Genomic DNA, 12,478 nt, shown 5'->3' on the forward strand with positions numbered 1-12,478 from the left:
TACAGGGATGTCTTGGCTCTCTGTAAACAGAGTGATGTCGCTGAACAACTCCTTGGCTTTTTTGCCTGAATAAGGTAGTGTTGTTGCTCCCCCTTCTGCTCAGCATTTCACCCTTTCGCTTACTCTCATATCATTTGTATATAGGGCTCTCTAAACAACACTTCACTCACCCCCCTGAGTTGATAAACAGCTTTGTGTCAAAACGGTGTCATTAGAAAGACATGGTAATCTATCTAGTTAAGCCTCATAAAGTTTTACATGACATAAGAGTCAATTGAGGAGAAGAGCTTTGAAGGAAGTAGTAAGAGAAGGGAGGACAGACAGTCCCACGATTCAGTCTGTTCTCCTCCTCCTTGCCCTGAGTAGTTATTTTCACCAGTACCCCTCTCCTCCCCCCCAAAACATCCATTCTGGTCCAACGCTGAGGCAGGGTGTGTGGTGTTAGGGCTCAGCACTCCCTTGTGCAAGTCTGAGGAAGAGGAGAGAGCGGGACAGGGGTACTGAACATCGAGGGGAAACGTAAGTCTTCATCACCTGCCGCAAACAGCTGCTGCTGTGTCCCCTAAAGACACCGACAGAACCCAGTGAACAGGTAGGTCTGTGACACTTTCACTCTAACTCCCATGCTGTCTCTTCTAGTCTCAATTCCTATAACAGCCTTCCCACTGGGCACAAACTGGTTGAATCAACATTGTTTCCATGTCATTTGTCAACATATTGTGAAAAAATATATGAATTTTAAAAACTTTTAAAAGCAATGGTTGTTTTAAGGGTGAAATTTCAACCACAGGATTATGTCATGATAACCAAATGTCAACATAGAAAAACTTTAACCAAATCAAAATCAAATCAAATGTATTTGTCACACACATGTTTAGCAGATGTTATTGCGGGTGTAGCGAAATGCTTGTGTTTCTAGCTCCAACAGTGCAGTAATATCTAACAATTCACAACAATACACACAACCTAAAAGTAAAATAATGGAATTAAGGAATATATACATATTAGGATGAGCAATGTCAGAGTGGCATAGACAGTATATGAAAATATGTAAACATTATTAAAGTGACTAGTGTTCCATTATGACCAGTGATTTCAAGTCTATATATATGGGGCAGCAGCCTCTAAGGTGCAGGGTTACGTAACCCAGGTGGAAGCCGCCTAGTGATGGCTGCTTAAAAGTCGTCTGATGACCTTGAGATAGAAGCTGTTCTCCAGTCCCTCAGTCAGCTTTGATGCACCTGTACTGGTGAACAGGCAGTGGCTTCGGTGGTTGTTGTCATTGATGATCTTTTGTGGTAAACACATGGTCCTTCCTGTGACATCGGGTGCTGTAGGTATCCTGGAGGACAGGTAGTTTGACCCCGGTGATGCGTTGGGCAGATCGCACCAACCTCTGGAGAGCCCTGTGGTTGCAGGTGGTTACTTTTTGCATTAAATATGTTGAATTTGTACCTTTACATCAATGTCAGATCTTCAACGTTAAATCCACTATCATAAAAAAGCTACAGGCTGAGAAGCACCTACTGGAGAATTTATATATCTACAGCTATAGTGCCATTTAGTCTCCCGTCCAGGGTTTTAACCAAACTCAGCCCTGCTTAGCCATGTTGTTTAACACGGATTATTGCCAATGTTCTACGAGGAGAATGATTGTTGTGAAATCTCTGCTTAAGAATGAAATAGATTCATTGTTGCTATTTTAAGTCATTCCAAAGGGTAGGGTTAACAGAGCAAATGAAATGTGACCATACTTTACCACTCATAGATCATCAATGATGCTATTTAGGCCTATATACATAGTAGCATTTAATGTGGATTTAAACTTTGATTTGATTTAGTCCGATTCTTTAACTTTTTACTGCAGTGGGCTAAATCAGGGTCTTCAACAAATCTATTTGGAAACAAAAGTATACACCTCACACATGGTTACGGGCTTATGAAAAGAAGACACGTTTACTATGTCAGATATAGAGTTCAAATGTGTTCAATGTTGAGTTTGCATCTCAATATTACACTTTATATACTACGTCACAGAAGACTGAAATATAACTAAACTGTTTGACATAGAAACACCAGATATTCATTGTTAATATATATTTATTCATTATAAAATGATGAAGAATATGAATTACATTCCACCCATGAGGCCAAAGAGGGTGCTTTTGGTCATTGACTGCAGGAAAGGGCTTAGATGTGTGGTTGAGATGGAGACCTGAATCTAACATATCAATTATTAATTTGTAGACAAACTGGAATTAAAGCCAAACTAAGTCAGTGCTATAGATGGAACTATCCAAGCAGAAGATGAATCTCTAAAACGTTGATATTTGGTTGCGTTGACAACCAAATTCAATATTACTTTTTTAATACAGTGAAAGGCCTGAGGTTAAGGCAAACTACAAATAAATGAAACATTTAACCTTAAAATGAGTAACACTTCCCATGGTCACATTTTGAGGTTACTGTAACTATAAATCTTCTTATGTTATCATATAAAGCAGGCATGTTCAAGACAGCAGGCATAGGTCATCGCAGGTCTATGATGCCCTATGAATCAAAAAGGCAGTAACTGCTCAGAGTGGAACTGAGACAAATGGCTTTTATATACAGTGCCTTGCGAAAGTATTCGGCCCCCTTGAACTTTGCGACCTTTTGACACATTTCAGGCTTCAAACATAAAGATATAAAACTGTATTTTTTTGTGAAGAATCAACAACAAGTGGGACACAATCATGAAGTGGAACGACATTTATTGGATATTTCAAACTTTTTTAACAAATCAAAAACTGAAAAATTGGGCGTGCTAAATTATTCAGCCCCTTTACTTTCAGTGCAGCAAACTCTCTCCAGAAGTTCAGTGAGGATCTCTGAATGATCCAATGTTGACCTAAATGACTAATGATGATAAATACAATCCACCTGTGTGTAATCAAGTCTCCGTATAAATGCACCTGCACTGTGATAGTCTCAGAGGTCCGTTAAAAGTGCAGAGAGCATCATGAAGAACAAGGAACACACCAGGCAGGTCCGAGATACTGTTGTGAAGAAGTTTAAAGCCGGATTTGGATACAAAAAGATTTCCCAAGCTTTAAACATCCCAAGGAGCACTGTGCAAGCGATAATATTGAAATGGAAGGAGTATCAGACCACTGCAAATCTACCAAGACCTGGCCGTCCCTCTAAACTTTCAGCTCATACAAGGAGAAGACTGATCAGCGATGCAGCCAAGAGGCCCAGGATCACTCTGGATGAACTGCGGAGATCTATAGCTGAGGTGGGAGACTCTGTCCATAGGACAACAAACAGTCGTATATTGCACAAAGCTGGCCTTTATGGAAGAGTGGCAAGAAGAAAGACATTTCTTAAAGATATCCATAAAAAGTGTCGTTTAAAGTTTGCCACAAGCCACCTGGGAGACACACCAAACATGTGGAAGAAGGTGCTCTGGTCAGATGAAACCAAAATTGAACTTTTTGGCTACAATGCAAAACATTATGTTTGGCGTAAAAGCAACACGCTGAACACACCATCCCCACTGTCAAACATGGTGGTGGCAGCATCATGGTTTGGGCCTGCTTTTCTTCAGCAGGGACAGGGAAGATGGTTAAAATTGATGGGAAGATGGATGGAGCCAAATTTCAGCACCATTCTGGAAGAAAACCTGATGGAGTCTGCAAAAGACCTGAGACTGGGAAGGAGATTTGTCTTCCAACAAGACAATGATCCAAAACATAAAGCAAAATCTACAATGGAATGGTTCAAAAATAAACATCCAGGTGTTAGAATGGCCAAGTCAAAGTCCAGACCTGAATCCAATCGAGAATCTGTGGAAAGAACTGAAAACTGCTGTTCACAAATGCTCTCCATCCAACCTCACTGAGCTCGAGCTGTTTTGCAAGGAGGAATGGGAAAAAATTTCAGTCTCTCGATGTGCAAAACTGATAGAGACATACCCCAAGCAACTTAGCTGTAATCGCAGCAAAAGGTGGCGCTACAAAGTATTAACTTAAGGGGGCTGAATAATTTTGCGCGCCCAATTTTTCAGTTTTTGATTTGTTAAAAAAGTTTGAAATATCCAATAAATGTCGTTGCACTTCATGATTGTGTCCCACTTGTTGTTGATTCTTCACAAAAAAATACAGTTTTATATCTTTATGTTTGAAGCCTGAAATGTGGCAAAAGGTCGCAAAGTTCAAGGGGGCCGAATACTTTCGCAAGGCACTGTACCTTGGTTTCACAGTACCTTTATGCAGTTACTGCTAACATGACCCCCATTTTCTCCAGAACACAATTACAACAGAGGAAGGATACATGTCCACATGATTACGCATGTATTTAATGTAGGAACATTACAACTCATACAACCAAATGAGCAGTTACTGACTTTTTGCTTGGTAGGGCAGTATGGAGAAATGCACAATTGCTGTTATAATCTGTGCAGTATCTCAAATGTTATTGACCACTTGCACCAGGTCATTTGGTTCTGCTGTTAGATGGAGCACAGTGATAAACAAAATATCTGACATTGTATTCCCATTTGAACTTGCTTGAAAGCACAGCGAAAACTTACCCAAACATTGCTTTACCATTGGAATTTGGTTGTGCTTTAAGATGGTTTAAGGCATAATGATAACACATTGGGAATACAACTAACTTTTGGCTGTCTCTTTTGAGTGGGTGAATATAGGTTGTAATCTCATTGATCAACCAAATATGACCCAATTATCCATGTTGGAATAACGTGGTGTGCCCAGTGGGTTTATCTTCATCTATATGATTTGACGTTATGCTTTGTGTACTGTATGTGTAGTTACTTTTTGGATGTTTATGTCAGTTTGTGCGTCTGTTTTATCCATCTATTTTTCTCATTCAATGTACTTGTGCAAATTTCATGGATGATTGATGTTTAAATGAGCGAAGCTACATGACTATATTTGTACATATTATTACTATATTTGTTTTATACTGTTTGTGTGCTGCTCTAGGCCGGTTGCTGAGAGAATAAGAAGGGCACTTCAGAGTTAAATCAAACAGTTCTCGAGAGCAGCATGGTTTATGTCAGCAGCATCCAATTGCCAGCAGCATACCACCCTGCATACCACTGCTGGCTTGCTTCTGACGCTAAGCAGGGTTGGTCCTGGCCAGCAGCATACCACCCTGCATACCACTGCTGGCTTGCTTCTGAAGCTAAGCAGGGTTGGTCCTGGTCAGTCTCTGGATGAGAGACCAGATGCTGCTGGAAGTGGTGTTGGTGGGCCAGTAGGAGGCACTATTTTCTCTGGTCCAGAAAATATCCCAATGCCCCATGGCAGTGATTGGGGACACTGCCCTGTGTAGGGGGATGTTAAACGGGTGTCCTGACTCTCTGAGGTCACAAAAGATTCCATGGAACTTATCGTAAGAGTAAGGGTGTTACCCCAGGTGTCCTGACTAAATTCCCAATCTGGCCCTCAAACGATTCACGGTCACCTAATAATCCCCAGTTTCCAATTGGCTCATTCATCCCCCTCCTCTCCCCTGTAACTATTCCCCAGGTCGTTGCTGTAAATGAGAATGTGTTCTAAGTCAACGTAACGGGTAAAAAGTCAGTTTAGACCCCCCCCCCCCCAGTGTTTATGTTCAGATTGCTGAACAGACTACAGGTTGAACAGATGGTGTTACGCATTTACATTATGACAATTCTGCTCTCTGCACATCACTGGGAGTTGAAACTTAAAATGCCAATGCTGCCTCACCCTGTTAGTTTTATGGAGGTAATTCTAAACTATATTTTATGAATGATGGTACAGTATGTACTGATAATGGCTACTATGGATAGAACTATCCCTCTCCTCTCCACACACCTTTTTCCTCTCTAGCACACAAATACTGTAAACACACACACGCACACGTGCCACACTAACAGGGTGGCAGGTAGCCTAGCGGTACGAGTGTTGGGCCAGTAACCAAAAGGTTGCACATCTGGTGATGTGCCATAGAGCAAGGCATCTAATTGCTCCAGGGTCACCATTGATAATGGCAGACCCTGGTTCTGACCCCACTCTCTGAGGGTCTCTCTGGGATATTTCCAATTCACAGGTGTATTAATACACAATTGTGCATGTGTGAAAGAGGACCAACATAAGCCCCCACCAAATGATTCTACTTTGTCCTCCTCCTCTGACCACGTGTCTTGCCACAGGATCATCCATCTCTCTTTTCCCATGTTTTATGTAGGCCCATGTACGTCGGCCAACTATGCAACTGCTTTCCATGGATCCATCAATAATGGATGATAATCAAACTAACAACGTTATTCGCTCTGGCTCTTTAGATATTAGTGTAGGAGTTCTTGCCATTGGAGCCCCCTTATCTCCATTATCCACCTTCTTTATAAGTCCCATACAGTATACTGGACATGGAGGCGGGACCTGATGAGGGAGCAGTGGGGGCTGCGTCTGCCAACGAGGCCTCCGAGACGACCCCCAGCGACACGTCGTCAGGCACACTGACCAGTCAGCAGCTAGCTGCTATTGAGGATGAAGAAGTCCTGAATAAACTGGTGGGGCACTCGTGGTGCGTACTTCACATAGACGTGCAGTAGTTGGGTTGATTTTGGCCTTCTCATCTATTGGTTTTTACGTGTGTTTACCTCTGACAGTTGGATAAGGCTGTGGATTTTGATGAAAGGCGAATGATCCGCGCTGCATTGAGGGACCTGCTCAAGAAGAAGAGAGGTAAGGTCAGAGAGAACTTCAATGTGAAATTTGACAGGATCACATCTTTAGTTTCTCACTCTCACAGCTCCTCTAGTACCTATAACTACTGACAATCATTTCTAATGTCTACTCGCTGTCCTTCTATACTACAATGCTATTTTTCCCTCTACATCTCTCCTCTCTAAAGAGAAACGAGAGAAAGAGCGGGGGTCACGGCAAGATGACCTGAGACAGCAGGCTTTGAGTAAAGCAGGCACAGGACGAATGGGAATGAACAGGGGCCAGACCAGCAATCACCAGCCTAAATCCCACAGTGAGTATCATATCCTCACCAGGACATCACACACACACACATGCATGCCACATACACACACACACTTCAAGCTTCAAGCTTTCAAATCAAAGTGGAATTGTGAGAGATTAACTTTTCCCCTACTCAAAATCACTCCCTGCCTCTTTCTTGCTATCCCCTTCTGTTTCTCTACAGTGCACAGCCAATTTCCTGCGTCAACCACCAGCTCCTTGTCTAAGACAACTAGCAGGTGAGTGAGTCATTGAGCTAACAGTCAACCATGCTTCACGTGTGATTGATCAAATTCTGCATGTCTACGTCTGTTCAGCATGGTGGCACTAAGAATGTGTTAAATAACGTGTTTATCCTCTCTCCCTAGCATGGCCAACCCAGCTATGGCAACAGCCCATCAGTCTTCCCCTGTCGCTGCAGCACCCAACATGAAAAATGTCAAGCAGATGTTACTGGATTGGTGCAGGGCCAAAACCGAACCATATGAGGTAAGCATCGGAGGTCTCTCTGTAAAGGAGTGTACGTTCACTAAATGTTACTAGTCAAACAAAAGCTGGCCTCAATATTAGTTAGGAAAGACATCAACAACTCCAGTTCCAGTTATGATGTTTAATGGCAAATGATGTTGAATACTGTGTGTAAGTCTGTGTGTGTGGTTTTGTTGCATGAACGCACACGTGTACAGAGTTATTATCGGTAAGGAAACAAGAAAAGGCAAGGTGTGCCGGGGGGAAATATGTTGCTGCATTCAAGAAGTTTGGGCAGGTTCTGACCGAAGGATATGCAACAACATATCTACTCATGCACAGAAACCGGTGAGTGAGGTAGCACTCAGAAGAGCAGGGAATATTATACAGCTGCCCCCAATTACATAGGCATATTGTAATTAAATGTAAAGTTCCCACAGACTTCTGGGTGGCTGTACATGATTAACTCAACCAACAATGGAGCTGGTTAGGTATAGGTAAGGGCTGTGAAAAAGAGTTCCTCTGCGTTGGAAGGATTTGCCCAGCTAACAATTCTAGGGAGAGAGAACATGTTTGCAATGTTACCAGTCATGTTCCCCTAATGTTTGAGTGTCCAGTTTTCCGTTAGTTAGGGGAACATTCTATCTATGTTAGTAAAAAACCTTCTGAGATCCTTTTTAGCATGTTTTGTCATTGAAGTTAGGAGAACATCCCCTTAATGTCAAGTAGACGTTACTTGTTTACAATGTTCTCAGAATATACAATGTTAATGTTCTATATGCGTTTTATGGGACCTTGCAAGAACATGTGTATAGCGTTACGAGAATATTCCATCAACGTCACATCAAACATACACAGAACATGGTTGCCATGTTCTCAGAATATAAGATAATAATGTTCTAGACACATTTCAAGGGAATATTGCGAGAACATTTATTTGTATTAGTTGTCAGGACAACACGTGATGGAACCAAAGAAATGTTCTCCCCCAACAAGTAATCAGGGCCTTGATTGGCTCAGCAACAGTAACAAGGCATGTTACTTTTTTGGGGAGAACGTTTCTTTGGTTCCATCAGGCGCTGTACTGACAACTGATACACAGAAATGTTCCTACAACGTTCCCATACAACGTTAGTGCATAAAACGTTTTATGCACTAAACAATGTAGAATATTGGACTGTTGGAAACTACAACTCCCTACTACGTTTCACAGTCCGGGCATGATCTGATTTGTCTCTAGAGAGACTGCACATTGAGCTCACAGGAAAAAAACGAATGAAATGGAATTAAAATAATTGAACCAACGTAGGTCAATTAGTTGTTTAAAAAACAAGTCTGGAATCAAACCAGGGTCTGTAGTGACACCTCTAGCACTGAGAGGCAGTGCCTTAGACCACCGTGCCACTCGGGAGCCCTTGATGTGGAGAGAAAATCAACACATAGTCATCCAGATGTGTCGGACTCATCGGGCCCTGCTGGGACGGGGACTCTGTGTTGGCCGTTGTTTTCCATCATAATAGTCACTGGAGTATCCCTTAGTGCAGCTGATGTACTAATCCGTCTCTAGGGACCACTTGTAAAGGAGCATATGCTCACTAACTGTTGCTAGTCATACAAAAGATGTCAACAACTCCAGTTCCAGACAGTTATGTCTAATGGCAAATGGTGTGTGTGTGGTTGTTGCATGAACGCACACATGTACAAAGTTATTATCAGTAAGGAAACAACAAAAGGCAAGGTGCACCAGGGGGAAATGTGTTGAGCACTCAACAAGTTCAGGCAGGTTCTCACCGGAGGATATGCAAATGTTGTGCATAAGCAGGATGCCACGCAGAACGGCAGGGAATATGTACACTCTCCATCTTATGTCTACATGAATGTTCTGTTGTGTCCCCAGCATACCAACCTTACTTCACTATATAATTGTCTTTGTAAATCCACACTCTCCCTGCTCTCTTTGTTTTTCTCTTTCTCTGTCCCTTCCTCCCTTATTCCATGCAGGGGGTGGAAATCCACAACTTCTCCTCCAGTTGGAGTGATGGCATAGCGTTCTGTGCGCTGGTGCACAGGTTCTTCCCAGATGCATTTGAGTACTCCATCCTCAACCCCAACGCACGCAAGGACAACTTTGAGCTGGCCTTCAGCACTGCAGAGTAAGTTCCCTATTTCTGTTCTAAACAAACATTGAAACACACACATAGCCACAGAAACCTACTCTGACAAAATGCGCCTTTATGCACATGAAGGCCCCAAGGGCTGTGCAGGGATGGATTATACTTGGCAAAAACGCTTTTGAAAAGAACTCCCCTGTAGTGTCCTCTAACTCAGCTGCCAGTAGATCCTGCCTGGGGACATACGGATTGTGATTGCTCAGGCCTGTGTCTCTCTCCTCTTCTCTCTCTTGGCTGCAGGAGGCTGGCAGATTGCCCCCCTCTTCTGGACGTTGAAGACTTGCTGCGGATGCGTGAGCCTGACTGGAAGTGTGTGTACACATACATCCAGGAGTTCTACCGATGCCTGGTGGAGAAAGGCCTAGTTAAAACCAAAAAGAAACTCTAAATACACTGTTTCACAGTATACTTAAATACATGTTGCGTCCACGTGCCATGGGGAGGGGATATAAACGTTTGCAATTTGCTGCAGCAGCTTGTAAGCACATAGCTGGGATTTTGATTATTTGTGTCTTTTTTTATTGTTTTGTGTGAGCTTACACTTATCTGTGTATGTTTTCAGAAGACAGCTGGCACTTAGGATCTGTACATTCCACTAAGATTACACATCTACATTAATCTGTCAGAGCCATAGGGAATCTGTGAATGGCTTTTTGGGGTGCTGAGGTGCTGTGCCCTGACTATCATGCCTTTTTGTGTGTAGGCTATGTATGGATTAAAGATACTGTGCATGAGGTCAAATATAATGTGAATGATGTGATTTGATTTGTGAACATTTATTTTGTTCTGATCACATTTTAGAGTAGGCCTAGCCTACCACATTTCTATTATGGGGAACCCATACCATTTTCAGCCTGAAAGCCTGATTGTTGCCCAATCATTACCGTGTTTGGTAACTGTAAAAAAAAAAAAAGGAAAATATCACTGAAGTCTATTCTAAGGCTGTGGCTCACAGTAAGACTGATTCATTCTAAACTACTCGGGACCACCATGTGCTCAGGAACAGACTAGAATCATACTATATAAACACAGAGTTGCAATATCTTTATTTTCATTGTGAATGGGTTGGGGGGTGCAAAATAGGGGAGGGTTTTGTTTTGGGGAGAGTTGTGTGTTTTTTTTTTTATTGGACACAGGGGAGGGTCATTTACTCTTCTGCTTGCATGCACCTCCTCTAGCAAGGTTGTTTGGTACTTTTCCGCCAGCTAACTATACCACAGGTCAATATAGTCTCCAAGTCGAACTGTATATCCTGCCCTCTATCTACCATTCATAGTGACAATAGTGTTAGGTGGATCGATTGTCCTGATCTGCAATAGGTTAACTAGCCAAATATTCAAAGCTGCATACATTTTCAATATAAATCCACAAGAACAAGGAGGAATAGCTGATTGGCAGTGAAGAGGCCAGGTGTGTCATTGTGTATGAAAGAACAGTGAAGACATGAAACATGCAGCTCAAAAGCTCCCCTGTTGATCTTGTTGAGGGACAATAAAAGTAACTAGTGTAGCCTAGAATGCCACAATGCAATGAATACTTGTATTATGGTGAGTACAAAAGTCTACTCTAAGCTGTAAACTGAAGTAAAAATATAATTTGAATAAATGGCACAACGCCCTGTGATTTGACTGTTTCATTCCATTTGGATCAGTTGTGGGTGTACCCTCGACAGTTTATAAGGTCTAGAAAGGGACAGTAGCAGGCCAGTCTGGCTGTATTTTGATTTTGTGATACTGAAATGCACTGTCTGTTGCAAATCATCATTCTCCCAACAAGCCGTCCTATAATAATGAGTTTACAGAATCCTCCCCGGTTATTCAGTAAAGCTTAAAGGCCCAGTGCAGTCAATCTAGATTTTCCTGTGTTTTATGTATATTTGCACACACAATAATACTGTGAAATTGTGAAAATTATTATAATTCTCTATTAGTGCATGAGCTGTTTTAAAAGGCGGACTGAAATTTCAGCCTGTTTTGGCCTGCCTGGTGACACTCAGATCACTACCAGACAGTCCTAGCAAAATTCTTGCTTGACAAATTGCTCTTTGCAAAGAAGCTGTTTAAACTTCTTTTTTTTAAACAATTTTTATTGAAAACTATCACAGTAAGGTACTTCAATTATTTGATATTGAAGTAAAAACGACTGCATTGGATCTTTATAGGAAAATATCACTCTTGGTATTTGTTTCATTAGTCCAGTATTGATACAGTCTCACATTGTTTTGGTTATCAGCAATCAATATTCTAGATATAGAACTTTCAAAATACAGAAAGTGCTAAACGCATCATACTGTGACACTAATGAAACTAATGAAACTAATATCTAAAGTTTGAGTGGAATGTTCCTGTAAATCAGGCTCTTGCCTCCTCTGAGGCAATTCCTTGAGCACCTTAGAACCTAAATGTTCAATATAGCCTAAGTATTTGTCATTTCACATTTAAAATGTATTACCTTTTATGTGTGGCATAAACACAACCAGTAACCATGTTTTAATCTAATTAGGCTACTTCAAAAGTCTCCTGTAGGTTACATGCGCACTTTTGTCCAAAATATAATTCCAGCATCCAAACGTCATTTGATGAATGGAAATAGAAAATAGAAATCTGTTACAAAACACCAAAAAAATATGACGTCAAGAGATTGTCAAACCAAGCCTTTGATACTGGGTTCAAGGGAGGGATGTAGTTTCTGTTTGTTGAAATTTACATAGTCTATTTGATTGTGTTGGTGGTGAAAACGCAAACAATTATGTTGAAGTGCCCGAAGTCCGCATGCTTTGCTTATTGGTTGTGTGCTGCATTGTCACAAAAACCTGTTGGTGGACAATTTGTTGCA

At 41.6% G+C, this 12,478-nt stretch overlaps 1 protein-coding gene across 1 annotated transcript; it reads left to right on the plus strand.

The window, feature by feature from the left end:
• The first annotated feature begins 293 nt into the window (after positions 1–293).
• Positions 294–11,266, plus strand: LOC109868644 (smoothelin-like). Its single transcript, XM_020458349.2, has 8 exons — positions 294–592; positions 6,381–6,544; positions 6,644–6,719; positions 6,889–7,014; positions 7,189–7,243; positions 7,373–7,493; positions 9,474–9,625; positions 9,884–11,266. The coding sequence occupies exons 2-8, from the start codon at positions 6,401–6,403 to the stop codon at positions 10,029–10,031; spliced, it is 822 nt and encodes a 273-aa protein (XP_020313938.1). The 5' UTR covers positions 294–592; positions 6,381–6,400; the 3' UTR covers positions 10,032–11,266.
• Positions 11,267–12,478: the final 1,212 nt, after the last annotated feature.

This window comes from Oncorhynchus kisutch, linkage group LG23 (assembly GCF_002021735.2).
Source record: "Oncorhynchus kisutch isolate 150728-3 linkage group LG23, Okis_V2, whole genome shotgun sequence".
NCBI lineage: Eukaryota > Metazoa > Chordata > Actinopteri > Salmoniformes > Salmonidae > Oncorhynchus > Oncorhynchus kisutch.